This window comes from Equus quagga, chromosome 6 (assembly GCF_021613505.1).
Source record: "Equus quagga isolate Etosha38 chromosome 6, UCLA_HA_Equagga_1.0, whole genome shotgun sequence".
In the NCBI taxonomy this organism is placed as follows: domain Eukaryota; kingdom Metazoa; phylum Chordata; class Mammalia; order Perissodactyla; family Equidae; genus Equus; species Equus quagga.
Window position 1 is genome coordinate 95,531,591 of NC_060272.1, and position 24,377 is coordinate 95,555,967.

Here is a 24,377-nt window from a genome sequence, read left to right on the forward strand (position 1 = left end):
ATACAAAAACAATCTCAGCGTCTATCAACAGATAAATGGATAAAGAAGATATGGTGCGTATATACATAAACACAACGGAATATTATTCAGCCATGAGAAAAAAGGAAATCCTGCCATTTGAGACAACATGGATAGACTGTGAGGGCATCCTGCTCAGTGAAAAAAGCCAGACAAAGAAAGACAAATAATGTATGATATCATTTATATGCAGAATTTTAAAAAGCTGAAGGTGAACTCATAGAAACAGAGTAGAATGGTGGTTATGAGGGGATGGGATGTAGGGGAATTGGGAGATATTGTTAAAGGGTACAAACTTGCAACTAGAAGATGAATAGTTCTGGAGATCTAACGTACAACCTAGTGATTATAGTCAACAATACTGTATTATATACTACAAAATTGCCAAGAAACTAGGTCTTAAATGTTCTCATCACAAAAAAGAAATGATAATTATGTGACGCAAGAGAAATGTTAGCTAAAGCCATGGTGGTAATCATACTGTAATATATAAGTTATCAAATCAACATGGTGCATACCTTACACTTACACAGTGTTATACATAAATTAGAACCAAAAAGAAAAATCTTGAAAGAAAGCAGAGAAACACACACACACAACAGAGGTAATAAAGTATAAGTGAATTGAAAAATTCACTAGAGAAAATCAAAAGCAGACTCAAACAAGCAAAAGAATGAATCAGCAAACTTGAAGACAGGTCATGTGAAAGTACAGAGTGAGCAGCAAAAGGAAAAAAGTGAAGAAAAGTGATGAGAGCCTAAGGGACTCAGGGACATCATTAAGTAGATCATGCATTATGGGAGTCCAAGAGGAAGGGAGAGAAAGGAGCAGAATTTATTTGAACAAATAACAGCCAAAAACTTCCCAAATCTGAGGAAAGACATGGATATTTGAAGGCAAGAATTTCAACCAAGAAACATGTTAATCAAAGACAAAGAGAAATTAAAGGCAGCAAGAGAAAAGTCACTTGACATGTACACAGAATCTTCAATAAGATTATCAGCATATTTCTCTACAGAAACCTTGCAAGCCAGAAAACAGGGGATGACATATTTAAAGTGCTGCAAGAAAAAAAATGTCAACCAAGAACATCGTGTCCAGCAAAATATGCCTACTTCAAAAACGAGGGAAAAATTAAGATATTCTCAGATAAACAAAAGCTGAGGGAATTCATTACCAGTAGACTTATTTTACAAAAATTTTAAAAGGAGTCCTTCAAGTTGAAAAGAACGAACACTATGCAGTAACTCAAAGCCATATGAAAATATAAAGTTCTCAGTAAAGGTAAACACATGGGCAAATATAAATAGTATTATTATAATTTTACTTTGTAACTCCACTTCGTATTCTTTTACAAAATTTAAAAGACAAAAGAATAAAAAAAGTATAAGTCCATATTAATAGGTATATAATATATAAAGACATCATTTGTTACATCAACAACAAAGTTGGAGAAGCAAGCTGAATAGGAGTACAGTTATTGTATGCGTTTAATTAAACTGGTATCAGTTTAAAATATATTGTTATAACATTAAGATACATAATCCCTGCGGAACCACAAAGTAAGTATCTATAAAATATACACAAAAGGAAACAAGGAAATCAAAATGTCACCACAAAAAGAAGTGAACAAAAAGGAAGGCAGTAAGGAAAAAAACAAAACAGAAAATATAAGACATACAGAAAATAACTAACAAAATGACAACTGTAAGTCCTTCCCTAGCAGCAATTACTTTAAATGTAAATAGTTTAAATTCTCCAATCAAAAGACACAGATAGGCAGAGTGGATTAAAAAACAAAACAAAACAAAACCCCACTATATGCTGTCTACAAGACACTCACTTTAGCTCTAAGGACAGACATGGGTTAAAATCAAAAGGATGGAAAAAGATTCCCTAATGCAAATAATAACCAAAAGAAAGCAGAGAAGGCTATACTTAGATAAAATAGACTGTAAATCAAAAGCTGTTACAGGAAACAAAGCAGCACATTATACAATAATAAAAGGATGAATTCTCTAAGCAGATATAACAGTTGTAAACATAGATGCACCAAACATCAAAGCTCAAAAACATATGAATCAAACAATGACAGATGTGAAGAGAGAAATAGGTAGTTCTATGATAACAGTAGGAGGCTTCAGTACATGACTTCACTAATGGATAGAACAACCAGATGGAAGATTAACAAGGAAATAGTCGAACTGAACTCAATGAATATATACAGAACACTCTACTCAACAACAGCAGAATACACAATTTTCTCAAGCGCAATGAGACATTCTTCAAAACAGGTCATATGTCAGGCAACAAAACAAATCTGAATACACTTTAAAAGACTGAAATCATAAAGGTATCTTTTCTGATAACAATGGAATGAATTTAGAAATCAAGAGCAGAATGAAAACTGAAAAACCTAAAAATATGTGAAAATTAACACACAAACTAGCAATGAGTCAAAGAAGAAATCAAAAGAAAAATTTAAAAACAAAAACAATTAAAATTAAACACAACATACCAAAACTTATGAGATGCAGCAAAAGAAGTCCTGGGAGGCAAATTTATGGCTGTAAATGTTTACATTAAAAAAGAAATACCTGAAATCAACAATGTAAATTTTCACCCTAAAGAAACTGAAATAGATGAACTAAACCCAAAGCTACCAGAAGGAATGAAATAATAAAGATTAGAACAGAGACAAGCAAAATAGAGAACAGAAAACCAATAGAGAAAACTGATGAAACCAAAAGCTGATTCTTCAAAACTATCAACAAAATTGACAAATCTTTAGCTAGGCTGACTAAGAAACAAAGAGAAAAGAGTCAAGTAACTAAAGTCAGAAATGAAGGAAGGGATAGTAGCAGCAATTTTACAGAAATAAAAAAGATTATAAAGAGTACCATGAACAACTGTACATCAACAAATTGGATAACCTAGATGAAATGGATAAATTCTTAGAAACACACACCCTACCACTAATGAATCATGAAGAAATAAATAATCTGAACAGACGTATAATTAGTAAGGAGATTTCATAAGTAATCAAAAACCTCTCAAAAACAACAACAAAAACCCAGACCAGATCATTTCACTGGTGAATTCTACCAAATATTTAAAAGAGAATACCAATCCTCCTCAAACTCCTGCAAAAAACTGAAGAAAAGGCAATACTTCCAAACTCAATCTACGAGGTCAGTATTAATCTGATACCAAAGCCAAAGAAAAGTACACAAGAAAACTACAGATCAATATCTCTGATGAACATTGATACAAAAATCCTCCACAAAATAGCAGCAAATAAAATTCAACAGCACAGGAAAAGGACTGTACACCATGACAACACAATTTATTCCTGGAATGGAAGGATGGTTCAATATATGAAAATCAATCAACGTAATACACCTTCTTAACAGAATGAAGGAAAAAAACCACATCATCATCTCAATTGGTAAAGAAAAAGCAGTCAAAAAAATCTCAAATCCTTTCGTGATAAAAAACACTCAACAAACTAAGAATAACAGGAAACCAGCTTAACATAATAAAGGCCATACATGAAAAGCCCACAATGAACATCGTTCTCAATGGTGAAACACAAATCTTTTCCTCTAATATCAGGAACAAGATAAGGATGCCCACTTTCACCACTTTCATTCAACACAGTACTGAAAGTCCTAGTCAGGGTAATTAGGCAAGAAAAAGAAATAAAAGGCATCCACCTTGGAAAGGAAGAAGTAAAATTATCTCTGTTTACTGACAATGTGATATTCTATGAAGAAAACCCTATATATTCCACTAAAAACAACTCTTAGGATGAATGAATTCAGCAGTTGCCAGATACAAAATCAAAACACAAAAATCAGTTGTGTTTTCTTACACTAACAATGAACAACCTGAAATAGAAATTAAGACAACAACTCTATTCACAATAGCATCAAAAATAATAAAACATTTATGGATAAACTTAACCAAGGGAGTGAATGACTTGTACCCTGAAACTATAAAACAGTGCTGAAAGAAATTAAAAAATGAAAAGACATCCAATGTTAATGGATTAGAACACTTAATATTGTTAAGATGTCAATACTATCCAAAGCAACCTACAGATTCAATACAATGCACATTAAAATCCCAATGTTTTTTGCAGAAATAAGGAAATCCATCCTTAAATTCATATGGAATTTCAAGGGACTCCCAAATAGTCAAAAAATCTTAAAAAAAAAAAAGAAAGAAAGTTGGAAGTCTCACAGTTTCTGATTTCAAAACTCACTAGAGTAATTAAAACAGTGTGGTACTGACATATAGACATTTAGACCAATGGAAAAGAAGAGATAGCCCAGAAGTATATCCCCACAGATACAGTCAAATGATTATCAACAAGGCTGTCAAGATCATTCAATTCGGAAAGGACAGTCTTTTCAACAAAGGTGTTGGTAAACTGGATATTTACATGCAAAAGAAAGAAGCTGAAACCTTACCTTACACTATATCTAAAAATTAACTCAACATGGATCAAAGACTTAAATGTCAAACCCAAAATTATAAAACTCTTAGAAGAAAGCATAGGTGAAAGTTTCCATGACATTAGATTTGGCAATGATTTCTTGGATGTGGCACCAAAAAGAAAATAGATGATTAGTATTTCATCAAAATTATAAACTTTTGTGCATCAAAGGGCACTATCAACAATGAAAAGGCAAGACATGGAACATGGGGAATATTTGCAAATAACATATCTGATAAGGGGTTAATATCCAGAGTAAATAAAGAACTCCTACAACTCATCACCAACAACAAACCAATTAAACAACGGGCAAAGGTCTTGAATAGATATTTTTCCAAAGAAGATATACAAATGGCCAATAAGTACACGAAAATATGTTCCCTAATCATTAGGGAAATGCAAATAAAAATGACAATGAGACACCACCACAAATCCAGTAGCATGACTACTATGAACAAAACAGAAAATAACAAACGTTTCTGAGGATGTGGATAAACTGGAACCCTAGTGCAATGCTGGCAGGAATGTAAAATGGTGCAGCCATTATGGAAAGCAGTCAGGTGGTTAGTCTAAAAATTAAAAATAGAATTATATGACCAAGCAATTCCACTTGTGGGCATATACCCAAAACATTTAAAAGCAGGGACTCAAAGAGATATTGGTACACTCATGCTTGTAGTAGCATTATTCACAACAGCCAAAAGGTGGAAGCAACCCATGTGTCCATTGACAGAGGAATGGAGAAACAAAATGTGGTGTATACATACAATGGACTGTTATTCAGCATTAAAAATGAATGAAATTCTGACATACGCTACAACACCGATGAACCTTAAAGATACCATGCAAAGTGAAATAAGCCTGACAAAAAAGTACAAATAGCATATGATATCACTTATATGAGGCACCTAGAGTAGTCAAATTCATAGAGACAGAGAATAGGACGGTGGTTGCCACAGGCTGAGGGGAGGGGAAATGGGTAGTTATTGCTTAATGGGTGCAGTGCTTCAGTTTTGCAAGATGAAGAGTTCTGGAGATGGATGGCGGTGATGGTTGTAAAACAATGTAAATATACTTAATGCCACTGAACTGTACACTTAAAAATGGTTAAGATGATAAATTTTATGTTGTGTATATTTTACCACAACTCTTTTAAATGGAAGGAGAGAGTGAAGGAGAAATAAAGACTTTCTCAGACAAACAAAAACTGAGAATTTGTTGCCAGTAGACCACCCTTGCAAGAAATGTTAAAAGTTTTCAGAGAGCAGGAAAATGATATAGGTCAGAAACTCAGATCTACAAGAGTATTAGAGAAGGAATCAGTGAAGGTAAAATTATCCCTTCTTTTTCATTATTCTTAAAGGTCTAATGAAAAACTATCCAAAATAATGACAAGAACAGTACACTGGGTGAGTAGAGTTTATGGATAAGTAAAATGAACGACAGCAATGTTATAAGAGGCATAAGGGATGGAATGAAATACTCTGTTATAAGGTACCTCCACTATCCATGAAGCAGTATAGTTTTATTTGAAGGCAGACTTAGATTAGTTTTAAACGTATACTATAATCCTAAGCCAACTACTAAAAAAAAAAAAATTTAAAGAAGTATAATTGATATGCTAGGAGAGGAGAAAAAATTAAATCATATAAAATGCTCAATTAAAACCAGAGAAGGCAGGGAAAAAAAGGGGAAGATTTTAAAAAACAAAGAAAGATACGCAACAAATAGAAAACAGCTACAAATACGGTATATATAAATCCATTAACCCAACTATATCAATAATTACTTTAAATTAAATGTGAATGGTCTGAATATACCAATTAAAAGACAGAGATTTGACAGACAGAGATTTGACAGAGTGGATAAAAAACAAAACCCAACTATAAAGTGTCTACAAGGAGTCCACTTTAAATACAAAGACATAGACAAATTAAAAATAAAGAGATCTAATTGAAATTTATAAAACATTTTATCCAACAACAGCAGAATACATATTCTTCTCAAATTCATATGGAACATTCATCAAGAAAAATCACACTGTGGGCCATAAAACATACCTTAACAAATTTAAAGGAACAGAAGTCACACAAAGTTTGCTTTCAGACCGCAACGGAATCAAACTAGAAATAAGTAACAGAAAGAAAGCTGGAGAATCCCAAAATATCTGAAGATTAAATAAACATTAGTTTTAAAAGACACAAAGGTCAAAGAAGAAGCCCCAAAAGAAATTTTAAAATATTTTGAATCAAATGAGAACACAACTTACCAAAATTTGTGACATGCAGCAAAAGCAGGGCTTAGAGGGAAATTTAAACCACTGAGTGCACATATTATATTAGAAAAGAAGAAACATCTAAAATCAGTAATCAAAGCTTCCACCTTAGGAATCTAGAAAAGAAGAGCAAATTAAATCCTAAGCAAGCAGAAGAAAAGAAATAATAATTAGAGCAGAAATCAATGAAATTGAATACAGAAAATCAATAGAGAAAAATCAATGAAACCAAAAACTGGTTCTTTGAAAAGATCAATAAAATTAATAACTCTCTAGCCAGGTTAACTAAGGAAGAAAGAGAAAAGCCAAAAATTACTAATATAAGAAATGAAAGGAAGGGCCATCATTACTGATCCTATGGACATTAAAACGATAATATAGGAATATTATAAACATGGCCACAAATGTTGTAACTTAGAGGAAACATACCAATTCCTTGGAAGATACATTCTACCGAAAATTCACACAAGAAAAAAATACATAAATAGGCCTATATTTATTTTAAAAATTGAATCAATAATTAATAATCTTTCAAAACTGAAAGCATAATGCCCAGATGGTTTCACTAATGTTCTACCAAAAATTGAAGGAAAAAATGATACAAATCCCTTACAATCTCTTCCAGAAAAGAGAAGCAGAGGGAACACTTTCTAACTCATCTGTGAAGTCAGCATTACCCTAATACCAAAATCAGACTAAGACACTACAAGAAAGAAAAACTGCAGACCAGCATCTCTCATGAACATAGACGCGAAAATCCTCAACAAAATATCAGCAAGTTGAATTCAACAATGTATAAAAATAATCATATATCATGACCAAGTGGGATTTATTCCAGGTATGAAAGGCTCATTCACCATTTAAAAATCAGTTAATGTAATCCATTACACCAACAGGCTAAGGAAAAATCCTATGATCATATCAATAGATGCAGAAAAACCATTTTACAAAAACTAACACACATTCTTGGAAAACAACTCTCAGTAAACCAGGAATAGAGGTACGTATGGTAGGAAAAAAAATCAAAATATTGGATGTTTCTGGGGGAAGGGGCAAGGAAACTTTTGGGTGTGATGGATATGTTCATTATCTTGATCATGATGATGGTTTCCCAGGTGTACATATGTCAAGATTTATCAAACTGTACACTTTAAATATGTGCATTTTACTATATGTCAATTATACCTCAATACAGCCGTTAATATATAACTAATGGTAGAATCTAGATTATGGGTAGATGGATATGACTATAAAATCTTGTAACATTGATATATGTTTGAACACTTTTCATAACAAAATGTTCCCTTTCAGCTCTGAAGTTCTATGAAAGTATCTTAGAACATAAAGTAAAAATAATATTTAATGAATTAGAATTAGTAATTACCACTAGACTATAACAATCATCTGTTAGGTTCCCCAGTATGTTCCTATCACAGAAGAATGACTCCTTAAAATCAGGAACTGTGCCCTGACTGAATCTTCATCTTCCTATACAGACACTGGTATACTGAGGGTATGCAGTAAGTGGCCACTGAACATAAGACACTATTAAAAAGAGAAAACTGGGAGGTTAACATTTCAAAAACAGAATATGGATGTTAGTTAAAAAACAAGAAATGTGAGCTTCTAATGTTACATAGAGATGTCAGGCATAACAAAAAAAAAAAAACTTGCATATTGGAGAGGTTGTGGAGAAAAGGGAACCCTCATACACTGCTGATGGGAATGCAAACTAGTGCAGTCACTATGGAAAACAGTATGGAGATTTCTCAAAAAACTAAAAATAGAAATACCATTATGACCCAGCTATCCCACTACTGGGTATCTATCGAAAGAACTTGAAATCAACAATTCAAAGTAACTTATGCACCCCCATGGTTCATTGCAGCATTACTCACAATAGCCAAGATGTGGAAGCAACCCAAGTGCCCATCAACTGATGACTGGATAAAGAAGATGTGGTGTATATATACTATGGAATACTACTTAGCCATAAAAAAAAGACAAAAAGCCTCCCATCCACAACAACATGGATGGACCCTGAGGGTATGATGTTAAGCGAAATAAGCCAGAGAAAGACAAACACCATATGATTTCGCTGATAAGTGAAAGATAAACACACGGACAAAGACAACAGTTCAGTGGCTACAGGAGAAGGCGGCTGGGGGGTGAGCACAGTGGTGAAGGGGAGCACTTATATGGTGATGGACAAGCAATAACGTACAACTGAAATCTGACAATGTTGTAAACTATTGTAAACTCAATAACATAAAAAATGGCAAATTTGTCTGAGTACCGTAATTTTCGAAAAAACAAGAAAGAGCAAGAAGAAGACTATAATAAGAAGAGACTATAAAGTATGGGTACTCCCTGTGTTACAAATAATAACTCTATCACACAAGCCACCCTTGTAACTGCCCCTCTCTCTGAATTTCTAATACTTTGCCCTGAAAGTCCTCTTAAAATGCACCTATTAGTTGTCATCACAATCCTGGGTCATTTGTCGAAAAAAAAAAGTTTTAGTGTCCTACTCCAGATAAATGAATTATAATCTCTGGGAAGCAGTTTACAAATCTGTATTTAAAACAAGCATCTATGGCTGATTCTAATCCAGCCTAGCTCTTAAAGGAAATGTGAATGCTTGATTGCTTAGGAAAGTTGGGAGATGACTCTCCAACGAGTCTGTTAAGTACTACCACCTCCCTAAGTAGGTGATCTATAGGAAGGGTGGAGAACTGGAAACAGCCGTGTATAAAAAGTATACTTTACTGACATCAAAATTTGCCAAGAGTTTGAAATAAAGCTCAATTCCTCTTTCCCCTCCCACAAAATAGATGTTTCCAGCACTCAGTCTACTTAGTGTATAGGACCCAGTATAGGAGCATTGTTCTGCTACATGATAATTAACCAGGTTTTTGGAAACTATTCATTCATATATAACAATGGTTCTAGGGAAAAGTGGATTCTGATTTCCAAAGAGCCATCTTAGAAAGAAATTTTCAGAGCACTACACATTATCAGGTTTGAAACATCCATGTAACTTCAGAATACTAATACTATTAATATGCTAAGAGTGAAATTAGTTGGATTACTACACAGAAGCCTAGGATGAAAGCAAACATTTAAAACTAACAGGCCCTCTGACATTAGATCATAAAATATGATCTAATGATCCAAATCTTAACATTTTTCCTATGTAATATCTAGTTTCCATTATTGAAATTTTCAAAGAATGTTTTTTAAAAGTCCTCTAAGTTTATCAAAAATTACTGCTTTTTAAATTCTCAAAGAATGTTTTTTAAAAATCTCCAGCTATTATTTAAAGCTTCATTTATCCAAATACAACCAATTTCTATACATAAAACACTGACATGTTATTTTAAAAATTTGATAAACACTAAAGTTACAGGATCACATTACCTAATTTCAAGACTTACTATAAAGCTACAATTATCAACACAAGGGTGATAGTGGTGAAAAGATGGACACACAAATCATTGAAACAGATTACAATCCAAAAATAAACCCACACAATATAAAGTCTACTGGGTTTTTTTTTTTTTTAACAAAAGTGCAAAGACAATTTAATGGAGAAAGGATATTCTTAAGTGGTGCTCAAACAACTGGCTATTTGCATCCTCATGAAAACAAATGAACAAATGAACCTCACCCTCCAACTTCTACCACTCCTTATTGAAAAAAGGATCAGAAACTAAAACATAAAATATAAAATTATAAAACTTCTAAAAGAAAATAGGAAAAAATCTTTGTGACTTCGAGTTAGGGAAAGATTCAAGGTCACAACACCAAAAGCATGACTCACAGAAAATTTTGGATGAACTGTACTTGATCAAAATTTAAAATTTTTGCTTTGCAAAAGACAGACTTGGAAAAGACTGGCAGAAAATATTTTCAAATCACATATCTAACAAAGAACTTGTATTCATAATATTTAAAGAACTCTCAACATTCAACAACAAAAAAACACATACTTTGGAAAAGTTTGGCAGTTCCTTAAAAAGTCTGAAACAGTTACTATATGACTCAGCAATTCCACTCCTAGGTATACACCCAAGAAAGTTCAAAATATATGTCCACCAAAAAAAACTTGGACGTGAATGTTCATAGCACCATTACTTCTAAACGCAAAATGCTGAAATAACTTAAATGCCCATCAAATGATGAATGGATAAACAAAATGTGGTAATCCCTACAATGGAATATTATTTAGTCATAAAAAGGAATGAAATACTGATACATGCTACAACATAGATGACCCTGAGAATATGTTAAGCGAAAGAAGCCAAATGCAAAAGGCCATATATATTGTATGATTCCATTTAAATGAAATGTCCAGGGCCGGCCAGGTGGCCAAGTGGTTAAGTTCATGCACTCCACTTCAGCGGCCCAGGGTTTCGCCAGTTCGGATCCTGGGCGTGGACCTGGCAGCATTCATCAGGCCACGTTGAGGTGGCATCCCACACAGCACAACCAGAGGCACTCACAACTAGAACATACAACTTTGTACTGAGGGGCTTTGGGGAGAAGAAGGAAATAAATAAAGACTGGCAACAGTTGTTAGCTCAGGTGCCAATCTCTTTTAAAAATACTAAAAAATAAAAATAAATGAAATTTCCAGAATTGATAGATCCATAAAGATAGAAAGTAGATTAGCGGTTGCCACAAGCAGGCAGGCAGGCGGGCTGCGGTTGGGGGTAGGGATTGGGAGCAAATTTGGAGTGACTGCTAATGGGTATGAGGTTTATTTTTGGGGTGTTGAATATGCTCTGGAATTAGTGCTGATAACTGCAAACTTTGTGACTATGCCAAAGAACACTGAATTGTACATTTTAAAATGGTGAATTTAATGGTATGTGAATTAAATCTCAACAGAAAAAGAGAAACAATCCAATCTAAAATGAGCAAAAGATCTGAACAAACGCTTCACCAACGGAAATATACAACAGCAAAGAAGAACATGAAAAGATGCTCAACATGTTTAATCACTAAGGAAATGCAAATTAAAACCATAATGCTTTATCACTATATACCTATAAGAATGGCTGAAAAAAAAGTTTTTAAAATGACAATACTAAGCACTAGGGACGGTGCAGAGCAGCTAAGCACTCATACAACGCTGGTGAGACTGCAAACCAGTACAGTCACGTTGTAAAGCAGTTCCATAGTTTTATATATTCACTTACCATATGACCTCCCAATGCCACTCTTAGGTATTTACCCAAGAGAAACAAAAATGTATGTTCACACAAAAACTTGCACATAATGTTTATAGCAACTCTATTCATAAAAGCCAAAAACTGAAATGTCCTACAACCGGTGAACACATAAACATTTAGAGTATATCCATGCAATGAAGTACCAATCAGAAACACAGGAATGAAATAGTGATGCATGCAACACATGGATGACTCTCAAATTCATTCTGCATGTGACGTGAAGGGAGAGAAATTAAGTGAAAGAAGCCAGACACCCAAAAGCTACATGCCATATAATTCCATTTATATGGCACTCTAGAAAAGGCAAAACTGCAGGGACAGAAAGAGATAAGCGGTTGCCAAGAGGAAAGGTGAGGGCTGGGTGGGTGGACTACAAAGGGGCAGCAGAGAAAAATTTGGGGTCTTGATGGAATGTTTTCTGTATGACAATTGTGATGGTGGATACACACCTCTTTGCATCTGTCAAGAAAGAACTATATACAACACGAGTAAATTTTACTGCAGGTAAATTCTGAATAAACAAATCCGTGGATAAATCACACTGTACACAAACCTCCACCTGGAACGTAGAAGCAACCTTCTACTATAATAGATCAAAGTACATCACAAAATGTTCTCAAGACTTCCTTCTGAGGTAGGTGGAGTCAAGTTTTATTATTTTTACTTTGCAAACGAGAAGCAGCACAAATTAAACAATCTGCAAGTCTGGTACTAGTCAGAGATGCTGAGCTAGCATTCATGTCCCCAGTTCTTGTAGCCCCCCTCTCTACCACGGTGCTAGTCACCAACGCAGTAACAAGAGGTTTCCTTTATCAAACTAAATTACCTATTTACACTATTTCATAAAGGAGGAAAACCAAGATAAGTATTTTAGAAGAAGGCTGAAAGTGTGTGTGCATATTCAATAGTTAAGTTTAAATATATATACTATTCACACAAAAAATTAACCCTAACTTTAACCTGGGAGATTCGTTTCATACAGAAAAAGAATCTAATTTCTAATGGGTGTTTAACACAAATGTGGACATAATAATAATAAAAAAAAAACAAAAACAGAGGGAAGCACCAAAAATGAGGCTCCAAATAAGGCAGAGCACCAGAGTAAACGGACACAAAGTAAGGCCGGTCCTTGACCATCTCAGCATCGCCGGCGCGCGTCCGTGCCTGTCCTCCGCAGCCCTGAGATGATGCACAGCGCACCTGGCAGCCTCAGAAATTCAGTAATTCACTCTGACCCACAAAACCCCAGAGCCTTACAAAGTGACACATTCCCGGGTCAGCTTGAGAACTGAAAACACACAACATTCAAGTTATTCTGCGCAGGAGTTCCGCTTTCTCTTAGGAGCCGAAACAGGCGAGCCGCCCGGCGACCAGGTGGCGGGGCCGGCAGGGGGAGCCGAGAACTCCCCAGGGCTCAGACGCTCACGGGGGCGGGGGAAGGAAGCCAGAAGGAAGGAAGAGGGCGGCTCCGGTCCCAGCGCCTGCCCTCACGTGCGAGGCAGCGTGCAACACCCCGGGGGCTCTCCGGGGCCCGCGCCATAACCCAAGGGGGGAAATGACAGGGATGAGACTGAGACCAGGCGCGCCTCGTCGCCTCCCCAAGCCTCGCACCACCGAAGCGGGACCGCGAGCGGCGAGGGGCAGACACAGCCCCTCGGTCGAAAGTGAACTGCTGCCTCTTGGAGTCCCCTGCGGGTCCCCTCAACTGCTCCGCTCGTAAAAGGGCGTCCTTGTCATCCCGTACCCACGACCCCATCCCCCTCCCCGTCAAAAAATAACTCGCGGGCGAGGGCCCCCGCCCGGCTCTACGTAATTTGACCCCAAAGGGGGCGGCGGCAGGTGGTGGCGCCGGCCGAGCGACGGGCCCGAGGCCCCGGCGACAAGGGGCTGGGAGGGAGGCGGGGCGGCGGCGGGCTCGTTACCTCCCCAGATGCCCAGAGTGAGCTGGGACGTGTCCAAGTTCACCACATAATCCCCCAAGAACCGGTTCAACACGTCCACGACCACCGACTCGAACACCATCTTCCTCCGCCGCGCGGCACGCCGGCCGCCCCCCGCGCTCCTTCTTCCCGCGCCTGCCCTCCCGCGCCCCTCCCTCGAGACGGCTCGGTTCACCGGCTCCGACCGTAGCTGCACTCGCGCCAGACGCGCAGCCCCGCCGCGAGCCCTGCGAGGGGCGGAGGCGGCGGCTGGAGCGACGCGTGCGCAGCTCGGGCTCGAGGGGGGCGGGCCGCGGCTGCGCGGCCGCCTCTCTGACGCGTGCCCCCTTGCGGCAGAGCGCGGCTCCTTTTTCTCCTCGGCCCCACCTTCTCCCCCGTCGCCTGGCAACCGGAAGAGCGTCCGGAGACGCCAGATTTTTTCCGACCCCGCTCCCAACCGCAGAGCCGCGCAAGGACCTGCGCCGGGGGCGGGGCGGGGCGGGGCGGGGCGGGGCAGGTACGCCCCGGCTGGAACGCGCCTCCTGCGGCCGAGGGGCGGGGAGGTCCCGCCCCTGAGTAAGGCGTAGGTAGCTTCCAGTTCCTTCTGTGTTAGGCCGGTGGGGTGTCCAAGGAGTACTGCCCCATTATTACAAAGTCGGGGACAGAGCTCCGGGCGTTGCCGGCTTCCTGGGAGCGGCCGCGTGTAACCGCCCTCCCCGCTCCTCCGAGAGCACGGCGAGAATGCGCCTTGGTGACTCGACTTCCCCGGATGCACGTGGAGGGAGGAGGAGTGAAGCGTGAACTTCGGGCTCCAATTCCACGCCCCCTTCCCTGCGTCCGAGCTGCCACTCTTGTTTGGTTGAGGTATTTGCCCCGAGCCGCCTTTCGTCCCGTAGAGAGTCCTTTAGATTCGGAGTTAGAGTCAGCCAGCTCGGAAACTGCGGAGGGCCATCCAAGAAATACTGCGAGACCTAGACCCTCCTTGAGCCTTTACAGAAGGACCGCCCTAAAACAGATGAAAATTAGAGCTTTCAGCGCTTCTCCCACCCCCGTTTGGCCTTATGTAGAAATAGGGCCAAAGGCCTGAGATCACAGAGAAGCTGCATGTGAAGTTTGGAGGACTTTGATTAATCACCCTCTTAAGGATTTAAGATGTAGGGGTGTACCTTCAACTTCTTCTCTTTGCATGGTAAATAAATAATGTCTCTGATAATTTTCTGTTAATGCCTGTATCATTTTAGTAGTTTTTGTGCGTAGTCACCCAAATTTTTTAAGGTTTGCCTTATGCAAGTAGAATGCCTGGCAGAACAGTGTAAAATCTTATTTCCCCTGAGTTTATAAGCTATTTTCATGTAATTTCATATTTGAAGGTCGTTTATTGGGTCATCAGTTCAATCTCTTGGTCTTATAATCAAGCTGAGATGTTAGGGATTTGTCCAAGGTCACACAGCTGGTGTTCTCCAAAAACAGAGCTGGGACCTGGCTCTTCTCACTGACTCCACTCCACCACCCCACCCGCTCCTCTTGCATTTGCCTGTCATTGGAAATCTACCTCAGAATACCTGCACAGAGAAACTAATAGAGGCTAAAATGCCCAGAAAAGGGAAAGCCCCATATAATGAGGTATTTTGCTGCTGTACTAGAAGCCAGATATACAGTAGCTGCAAAATTCCACTGTTATATCTAGCACCACAAATTTAAATACAAGAACTTCCAGAATTCATTCCAAAAATACATCTTAGTATCTTGCAAACGCTTCATACTAGTTTTCTATAATCCAGGAAAATCCTGTGGAGTTGAGGGAAGAGGAAATGCTGCTGAGAACTTACTAGTATAAGCATTTAATGGCTAAAAAGAGCAATGAAAAAAAATCTGCTGAGAAAGTGTTAGAAATATATAAGATGATGCATATCATAACTGATTTCTTATTTAGTTAGGTGCTGTATCATGAACAAGTTTCCTACAATTTTGCATTCAGTTCTTGTGTTGCTTAATCCATCTGAGAAAGTTTGTAAGCAAAAATATATTCATATCATCATATAAAAGATAGGTACACTATTAAGCCATTAAACTAAATATCTGTTGGACCTTGAAAAATAAGCCCATGGACTACCAAAAAAATGTTCAGTTTTCAAATTGGGGAATATGTCAGTGTAAGGTCTTTTTTCTCCAGCATTTCTTAAAATGCTGTACTTCATTGTTTGAGCAGATGAAAAAGAAAATGACCCCAAAATGTAATATCGTCCAACTGTACAATAGATCTCTAACTTTCCAAGTAGGACTTGCTGTCTTATGCGTAGTTTATGTCCCACAGCTTTCCATCTTTGAAGCTTTGGCATGCTGGTAGTAATCTTGGAAATTTTTTTCTCCTAATCTTAATTCCTCTGTCCACAGTAAATGTCATTTTTGTGTTGCTTGTCCTTATTCTCCGTATGAGGTCAGCATTGTGGTAGCAGGCTAGATGACCAGATACAAAGCCGTTGAAACAGACCACATTCCTGAAAGGTGTCCTGGAGGAACAGGTCTAAAAGAGAGCCATTTTACAGGATAACTGTTACTGACATAGCTTCACAAAGCCCGGTGCTCATATCTCAGTTAACAGTTTTAAAATTATATTTTAAAAAGGTTATTTGGATTTATGTGTTCCAATCCTTAAAAATAAAAAATTAAAAATGAGAGACAGAAATTTGTTGGAAAGGAAACACAAGCAAAAGTTTGAGAAACTTACAAGAACCTTACTCAGGCAGTGCAGGTGAAAATGCAGGTCAACACAATCTGTCTAAAAGACAGTGTGCAAACATCTGCAAGCTGATGTATATGTATATATACACACAGAAGTACGTACATGTATGTGTGACTTTTGACTCAGCGATCTCACTTCTGGAGATTTACTCTAAGAAAATATTTACAAAAATTCAAAAAGCTATCCCCACAGAACATTCGTTAAAGCATTGTTTATAGCAGCAAAAAACTGGAAACAATCTAAATATCCATTAATAGCGAAGATGGTTAAGTAAACACGCATACACATACGCACACACAATGGCTTACCATGCGGTCTTTAAAAATTATCAAATTCTATACTAATATGGAAGGAAGTCAATCGTATGCCTGTGAGAAACAAGGTTCAGAATAGTATCATACCAATTACATAAATTGTGGACATGTTTCAAGTGCACAGAGCATATATATACAGAAAGAAATCTGGAGGTATGCTCACCAAATGTAAACAGTGATTACCTCTAGTTGATGAGAAATTTGGTAATGTGTGTTTTCTCTGTTCTTTCAAGTTTGATTTTTTTTAAATGAGCATGTATCTTTTCCCCAAACAAGAAAGCTATTTAAATAGACTAAGAAGATTACTACCAACTATAATAAAACTTTCCTTATTCACACTAACTGAAATGCTTTTACTCTAAAGAAAATCAGCTTTGGAATTTTGAAATAAGGAAATTGGGTTTCATTACAGTCCTCTATAGGCTGTACACTTGGAACATTAAAAAAGAAGATATAAACTTAATGTATTCCTCTAAACTGGTGAAGAGAGATGTATCAGAAACATTATTATATTGCATATTCTTCCATAACTGTTGGGGGAAGCTATATAGGCACATGGATGAATTGTTCTTCCTAGAATTAGAGCCAACTGAAGTTTGTGAGCAAGGTCCCAATCCTGGTGGAGAATTGATACACAGATGCATGTGAACTCAAAAGTCTGCCAAAAGACATGACCAGACCTCTCCTGGAGAGGATATACAGATGGCAGATAAGCACATGAAAATATGTTCAACATCATTAGCCACTGGGGAAACAAAGGTTAAAACCACAAATGAGATATCCCTATATACCTCTCAGAATGGCTAAAAACAGAAAAAGCAATAACACGAAATGCTGGTGAAGAGGCAGAGAAACTGGATCATTTATGCATTAGTGGTGGAACTGTGAGATGGTACAGCCACTCCAGAAAACAGTTTGGCAGTTTCTAAAAAGAAACACTCCTCTTCCTTATAGGTTTTTAATTTTTCTGTCTCCCTCGTCACCACCACTTCTAGAACAGGGAGCTAATGTGTCTAGTTCACTATTGTATCCCCAGGACCTACATGAGCACTTGACACCTGATAGGTTTTCAATACATACTTGTTGAAAGAATGAGCAAATTTTGGATATGAAACCACCCCCAACATACACCAGAGAAGTAGATTAATATATCAAGACCAAGTCGAGCAGAGACTATTCAGAGGGTACAAAAGAAAAAAAAACAGAGGCTGTCATTGTGGAGTGAAGTTGCAGCCCCAGGAGACAAGGCATGGGAACCTGGACTGGGGCCCCTCACTGCAGTGCTATGAGAGAACAAAGATGCATGTGGAAGGCAATACTCTAGACCCAGAATTATGTTCCCATTGATTCATTGAGGTGAATCCGGGGAGGACAATTTCATCTCAAAATAGCACCCAGAAGGATCCTTCAAAAACATAAGTCAGATCCTGTCACTTCCGTGCTCCAAAGCTGCTAGTGTGCTACCCATATCACCATGGCAACGGCCACAGCCCCTGCAAGGGCAGATAAGGCCCTACACAACAGGCCTTCCTGTCCACCCCACCCTTATCTAGAATGTTCTTTCCTCAGATATTTGCATGACCCACTTGCTTCATCTTTGCTCTCGTGTCATTTTCTCAGCCCTTCCCTGAACAGCCTGGTTAATGTTGATACCTGCCCTCCCCACTGGTGCCTCAGCACTTCTAGCACCTTCCCTGCTTTATTTTTCCTCAGAGCACTCACCACCTGACATGCTGGTTTTTTACTTATTTTTTTTTTTGTCCATCAATCTTTCCCCATTATAATGTATATAATGTAAGCTACTGGAGGAGAAATTATTATTTTGCTCATTGTCCTATCCTCTGTGCCTAGAACAGGGGAAGCGGTCACATATTAGTGGAAGGCAAGAAAGGCATACCCAAGGTGCCAGATATTGAATTATTGCTAATCAGCTCCAAACCTGCCTTTCTGTTTTCTGCTCTATGACTGAGGCACACTCTGCAAATCATATTTGGCTTCGGCAGCAGGCTCCTAGTTAGGCTCTACCAAGAGGGGGAGCTGGAGAGGCTGGAGGAGAAAGAAGAGACTTGCTCCTTTCTGTTTGTTCCCTCTTGGGCTTCCTGTCTATTTCCTTTTCTTGTGACCATCACCCCAGCAGCTTTTTTTCACCCAGACAGCAGCGGTTCCTTAGCAGCACATGAATCTGGCTTGCATTTTCCCCAATACTTGCAGAATCATCATCATCTCACTATCTCAGAGACAGCAGAACCAACCTCATCATTCCCCCTCCTACTCCTACTCACTCCCACTCAGAGACACCCAGCCAAGCAGCACCCTTTCCTTGGAGGTCTGAGTTTCAGCTCAACGGCTCCTCTTCTAAGTTTCCAAGTCTGTCTCTTTGCTTGCTCAGCCCTTGGGGTTATATTTGCTTCCTACAATAACTACCTCCAATACCTTAAAGCTCTTTTCATTCTTTCACTACTTAATTTTATACCTTGTTAACAGTTCTGTGTATATCTCTTTCTATGGGGAGCAGAGTCAGGACCTGCAGTTGAGTCTGTGCCAGGGGAGATGTTTGACCGAGAAAGAAAGTGTTATCAAAGGGAGTAAATGAAAATTGTGGGTGAGAAGGGAAGCCAGGCTCAGGGCCAGAGATCAGATTAAATGTCAGGACTGGAAGCAACTGCCTGTCTATAAATAGGTAACAAGTCCAAGGATCAAGGTCTCAGATAATCAAGAACAGGTCAGTCAGTGAAGTGTCAGGTGGGTCAAGATGAAAGATGCCAAAGATAGGCTACCCAAATGAAGTGCTGGGGTTCTGTGCTTAATTGTCCTGTGGCACGAGGCAGGGAGGTAAGGTCGATTCACCACCAGCTGAATCCAGTGATACCTCTCCGCTCCTTGTTTGCTCAGTCTAGCCTCCCCATTCCTGAGCCAATCTTGATTTAGACAAGATTTGAAAAACCTCCCAGATATGAGCTCTCTGTCTCTCTGGACTTTTGAATATTGACCACTATCTCAATCTCCTGCGTCTGTTCTCCTTCCTCTCTTTGTGAATAATTGACAGAACTGGAGGCTGTGTGACCCTGTGTGTGTTGCTGCTTCCATGAAGCCCTTCTCCAGAGCCTGGGCCACCTCAGTGTGCAGTCTAAGGACAGCACCTGTCACTCTGCCTTGCCTATCCTATGCAACCTATCTGTTAATGCAAGTAAACTGAAACATACAGATAGCAGGCACTGACCAGAATGGAGTGGGGTGGGAAAGTCAAGAGTTAGAGAGCAGCCAGGAGGCCATTGTTGAGATTTAGGTAGGAAGTAGTTATGGATCTCCAGTAGGTCATGACAATTTCAATGACTAGAAAGGCATAGATGGAGGAGGTCATAAAGTTGAAATTTATGAGCCTTGGAAACTGATTAATCATAGTGGCTGAAGTCAATAAAATAATTCCAAGATTGTGTCATTCACAGTTAACTGGAATATGAAAACAAAGTATTGGTTTTTTAGGACATGATGAGGAATTCAGTTTTTGGTTGGTTCCGTGAGATTTGAAAGCTGGGAAAAAATATACAGGACCCAGTGTAATTTGTCTAGCAAAAGTTAGAAATTAAGGAACAAGGTCCCAGTGAGAGCCCAAGACAAGAGGTGGAGACCTGAGAGCTTCTTACACAGAAGCAATTATTCATACTCCATCTGTGGATGACCCTTACAAGTAAAGGAATGTAGAGAAAGAAAAGCAGATCAAGGATTGAACAGTGAAGAAACATTCTCATTAAGGGAAGAGGCAAATGGACGTGAGAGAAGAGGCTTAGAACAAGAGCCAGTGTACCTGGAGTGGAATGACATGGAAATCCAAGAACGATTTATAGGAGGAAGGGGTGGTCAACAATATCAAAATCATAGAGATATGAAGAAAGATAAAAACTGAGAAAACTCAACCAAATTTACTTAGTGAGTACTTGCAAGGTTTTTTGATTCATCTACTAAGAGACGTCTAACTGAAGTCATTTAAAAAGAGTAGATTTTAATAACAAAAGAGTTACTAGCAAATTTGAACCTGATGTTTACCAGTAGTATGCTTTTATTGAGAAAATTAAGTTCATTTCAACACTTAGGAAGTACATAAACCACACAGCTCCTTCAATATTAAAATAGAGATTCACTGTCAATGAGAGTTCATTAACTCAATAAATGTCCACATTACTTTTTGTATTTTTGCGGTATTTAAACCCTTCTCGTTCTAGTATATGCTTTTATCATCACAATATAACATCATTCCTGGTAAGAATCTGAACAGATCCATAAATAAATCAGTCACTTCCACATATCCTATTTTTGGGTTGCTTTAATCAGAGTTTGTCTCTGCATTCTTTATTTAACAACTACTTGCCTGGAAATATACTTACTCTATAAATAGATATTTAACAAACTGTATGTAAAACTGTTTTCAAAGTTTATGTACTTCTATAAATCTTGACAAAATATACCATTACTAACATCATAAGCATGTATCTTGGGTTATGAGAAGGCAATTCCCTTGCTCCCCAGTCTGCATACACATGCGCACACACAGATGTGATGGAGAAGTTGTAATATGCTCCAATATTTTAATAAATAACATTGTCCAGGGCCGGCCCCATGGCTGAGTGGTTAAGTTCTCACACTGCTTCAGTGGCCTAGGGTCTTGCTGGTTCAGATCCTGGGCACGGACATGGCACCGCTTATCAGACCATGCTGGGATGGCATCCTACATAGCACAACCAGAGGCACTCACAACTAGAATGTACAACTGTGTACCAAGGGGCCTTGGGGAGAAGAAGGAAAAAAAAGGAAGATTGGTAACAGATGTTAGCTTGGGTGCCAATCTTTAAAAAGAAAAATAACAGTGTCCATGTCATGCAGAGATAGCTTATGTACAGTATATATATAATTCACACATAGTGTCACAGATGGAACATAGATTTTCAATAACAAAACAAAAAGCCTGTTGACACGTTTGAGCCTCATGTATATCAGCAGTGCTTTTATTTAAAATATTTAGTTTAATTCAACAATTACTTATTAAGTAAAACCTGATAATGTCTAAAATTTTCCAATGTTCACCTTTAATAAGATCTTATTTCCCAAAGAGTGCAACATAATATTCCCAGACTGTCTGCCTTGAAAGTAATCATGGTATTTTTCCACTGCTAATAAAACTAGTCTCTGTCAATTAATTGTCATATTTTTACTGTTCTTAGATTATACCCTGTGCTTTTTATATTCGAGGAGATTCTGAGTCAGATGTGCTAATTTGGTTTCGTTAACATTAAAGTAGCTGAATCAAGCATCAACTACTGATTCAAACTTCAGTTTTCCCTTACAAGAAGTCAAAAGAGCACCATCTAGTGGAATTTTTGACATAAAATCCTTCCAAATTGGTCTTCGAATTGAAGCAATCGACTTTTAAACAAATTTTGTAAGTGATAGTGATTATAAATCAATTCTTACATATTTTCTAAAATAAATCCTAAAGATTTTCAACTGAATTTCAGATTATAAAATCAAAATCAATAATTCACCTATGACATTTTTAACCACATATTTTAACTACTGACTTGGTTTTGCTCTCATTTGAGTGTTAATTATGATAAACTCAGGATTTTCTTTCTTTCTTTTTTTTTTTTTTTGAGGAAGATTAGCCCTGAGCTAACTACTGCCGGTCCTCCTCTTTTTTGCTGATGAGCCTGGCCCTGAGCTAACATCCGTGCCCATCTTCCTCTACTTTCTATATGGGACGCCTACCACAGCATGGCGTGCCAAGTGGTGCCATGTCCACACCTGGGATTCGAACTGGCAAACCCTGGGCCACCTAGAAGCAGAACATGCGAACTTAACCTCTTCGCCACCAGGCCGGCCTGAGGATTTTCTTACTTTTCATGCATTTTAATATCTTTTTAAAAAAGACCTAATTGATTGTAATTTTATGTTATTGAATGCAAATTTGGTGCTTTTTTTTTCCCCAAGAGTGATTGTTAGAGGATCAGTTCCTAAACAAACAAGATTTAATTCTACTAACTGGCCACGTCAAACATTTGAGCTGGTCTTTGAGGAGGTTCAAAAATTTAGGTATAGAAGTCCAATTTCTCTTTTAGTGGCTATACCCAGTACAAACAATTTGACTTTTTCCCTAATTGCATAAAATTCATCAATGTACTTGGTATGAAAAGATAAATATGGTGCCTGCCTCACCTTGAAATACTGATCTCATCATCAGACTCAAGGTCTGGGAACAAGGTGAGCAGGAAGTGAAGTTCACGTGTCTTCAATCCTGAAAAGGCAGTGAATAAATACATAAAAGTGGTCGTGTGACCATGTGGGCTGACGGGACTACAAGTTCATAGCTTCCGGCTGAACTCTCTTTTCACTTTTGTTTGTTCATTCTATTATTTCATTATTTTTTTATTTTATCCCTTTTAGCCTCTATTCTTCCAGTTCCCTAAATGATTCCTCCTCACATTAAGGTCTCTCTTCAAATATCTCCTAATCAAAAAGACTTTCCTTGACATCCTATCAAAAAGAGCACCGTCCTTCCACCCCTCCCTTCACTCTGTGTCGTTATTTCTATACCCTGCTTTCTTTATTTTTTCTTACAACACTTATCACTACCTCTCATGATAAATATTTGTTTATTTTCTGTCTCCCTCTGTAATAATGTCAACATCGGCTCTGTTATTTTACCCATCTCTGTAGCTCATCGTTTAATTCTGTAGGGCTCTCCCCTTGTGGGTGGGGCATTTAGCCCCCTCTTTGACTTCACGTTCAGTTGTAAGACTTGTTTAGGCAAGTGCAATATTAGCAGATATGAGGCAAGCAGAGCTTGAAAAGCACTTGCACAACTGGGCCTGCTCTCTCCCTTGTCATTGCAATGAGCACACGCCTGGACCAGGCTACAAGAGGAGGAGCAGTGCGTGGGACAGTGCCAAGGCACCAGAGTTGCCCCAGTTACTCCTGCTGGCCTAGTTAGGCTGTCTCTCAGCTTTGTGTTTGGAAAACTCTAATCATAATAATTGCTTTTTAAGCACTGCACTTGAGGGTGGTTTGTTCCCCAGCAATAACTAATTCATACACCCTCCCCTAGAAGGCAAACTCCTTGAGTGTAGGGCCTAATGTATTTTGTTCATTGCCACATCCCTCGCACCCACCACTGTGCTTGACAAGTAAATATTTGCTGAATAAATGAATGGAGTGGGGGTAGGTAGGCCATCGATTACAGCTTAACTTTTCTGCTGATCTATCTTTATATTGGGCTAGATTCAATCAACATTGGCAGAAGTGGGTAGTCTACTTATCCAAAAGAAAAATTATTTTTTCTCTCCATCAAGTTTTTGATAAGCATTAAGGAGTGGTGTGTT

At 38.4% G+C, this 24,377-nt stretch overlaps 1 protein-coding gene across 4 annotated transcripts in view; it reads right to left on the reverse strand.

Moving 5' to 3' along the window:
* VPS13A (vacuolar protein sorting 13 homolog A) overlaps window positions 1-14,173 on the reverse strand; it is a 232,063-nt gene extending 217,890 nt beyond the window's left edge. For 3 of the 4 annotated variants that reach the window (XR_006889118.1, XR_006889119.1, XM_046664753.1), the window contains exon 1: window positions 13,954-14,173. Coding sequence is in view for 2 of the 4 variants with exons in the window: in XM_046664753.1 (XP_046520709.1) it covers window positions 13,954-14,053 (100 nt within the window). In the remaining 2 variants the exon portion in view is untranslated. The remainder of the gene's footprint in view (window positions 1-13,953) is intronic. The other variant, XM_046664752.1, reaches the window with a different exon arrangement.
* Between the last annotated feature and the right edge of the window lie 10,204 nt (window positions 14,174-24,377).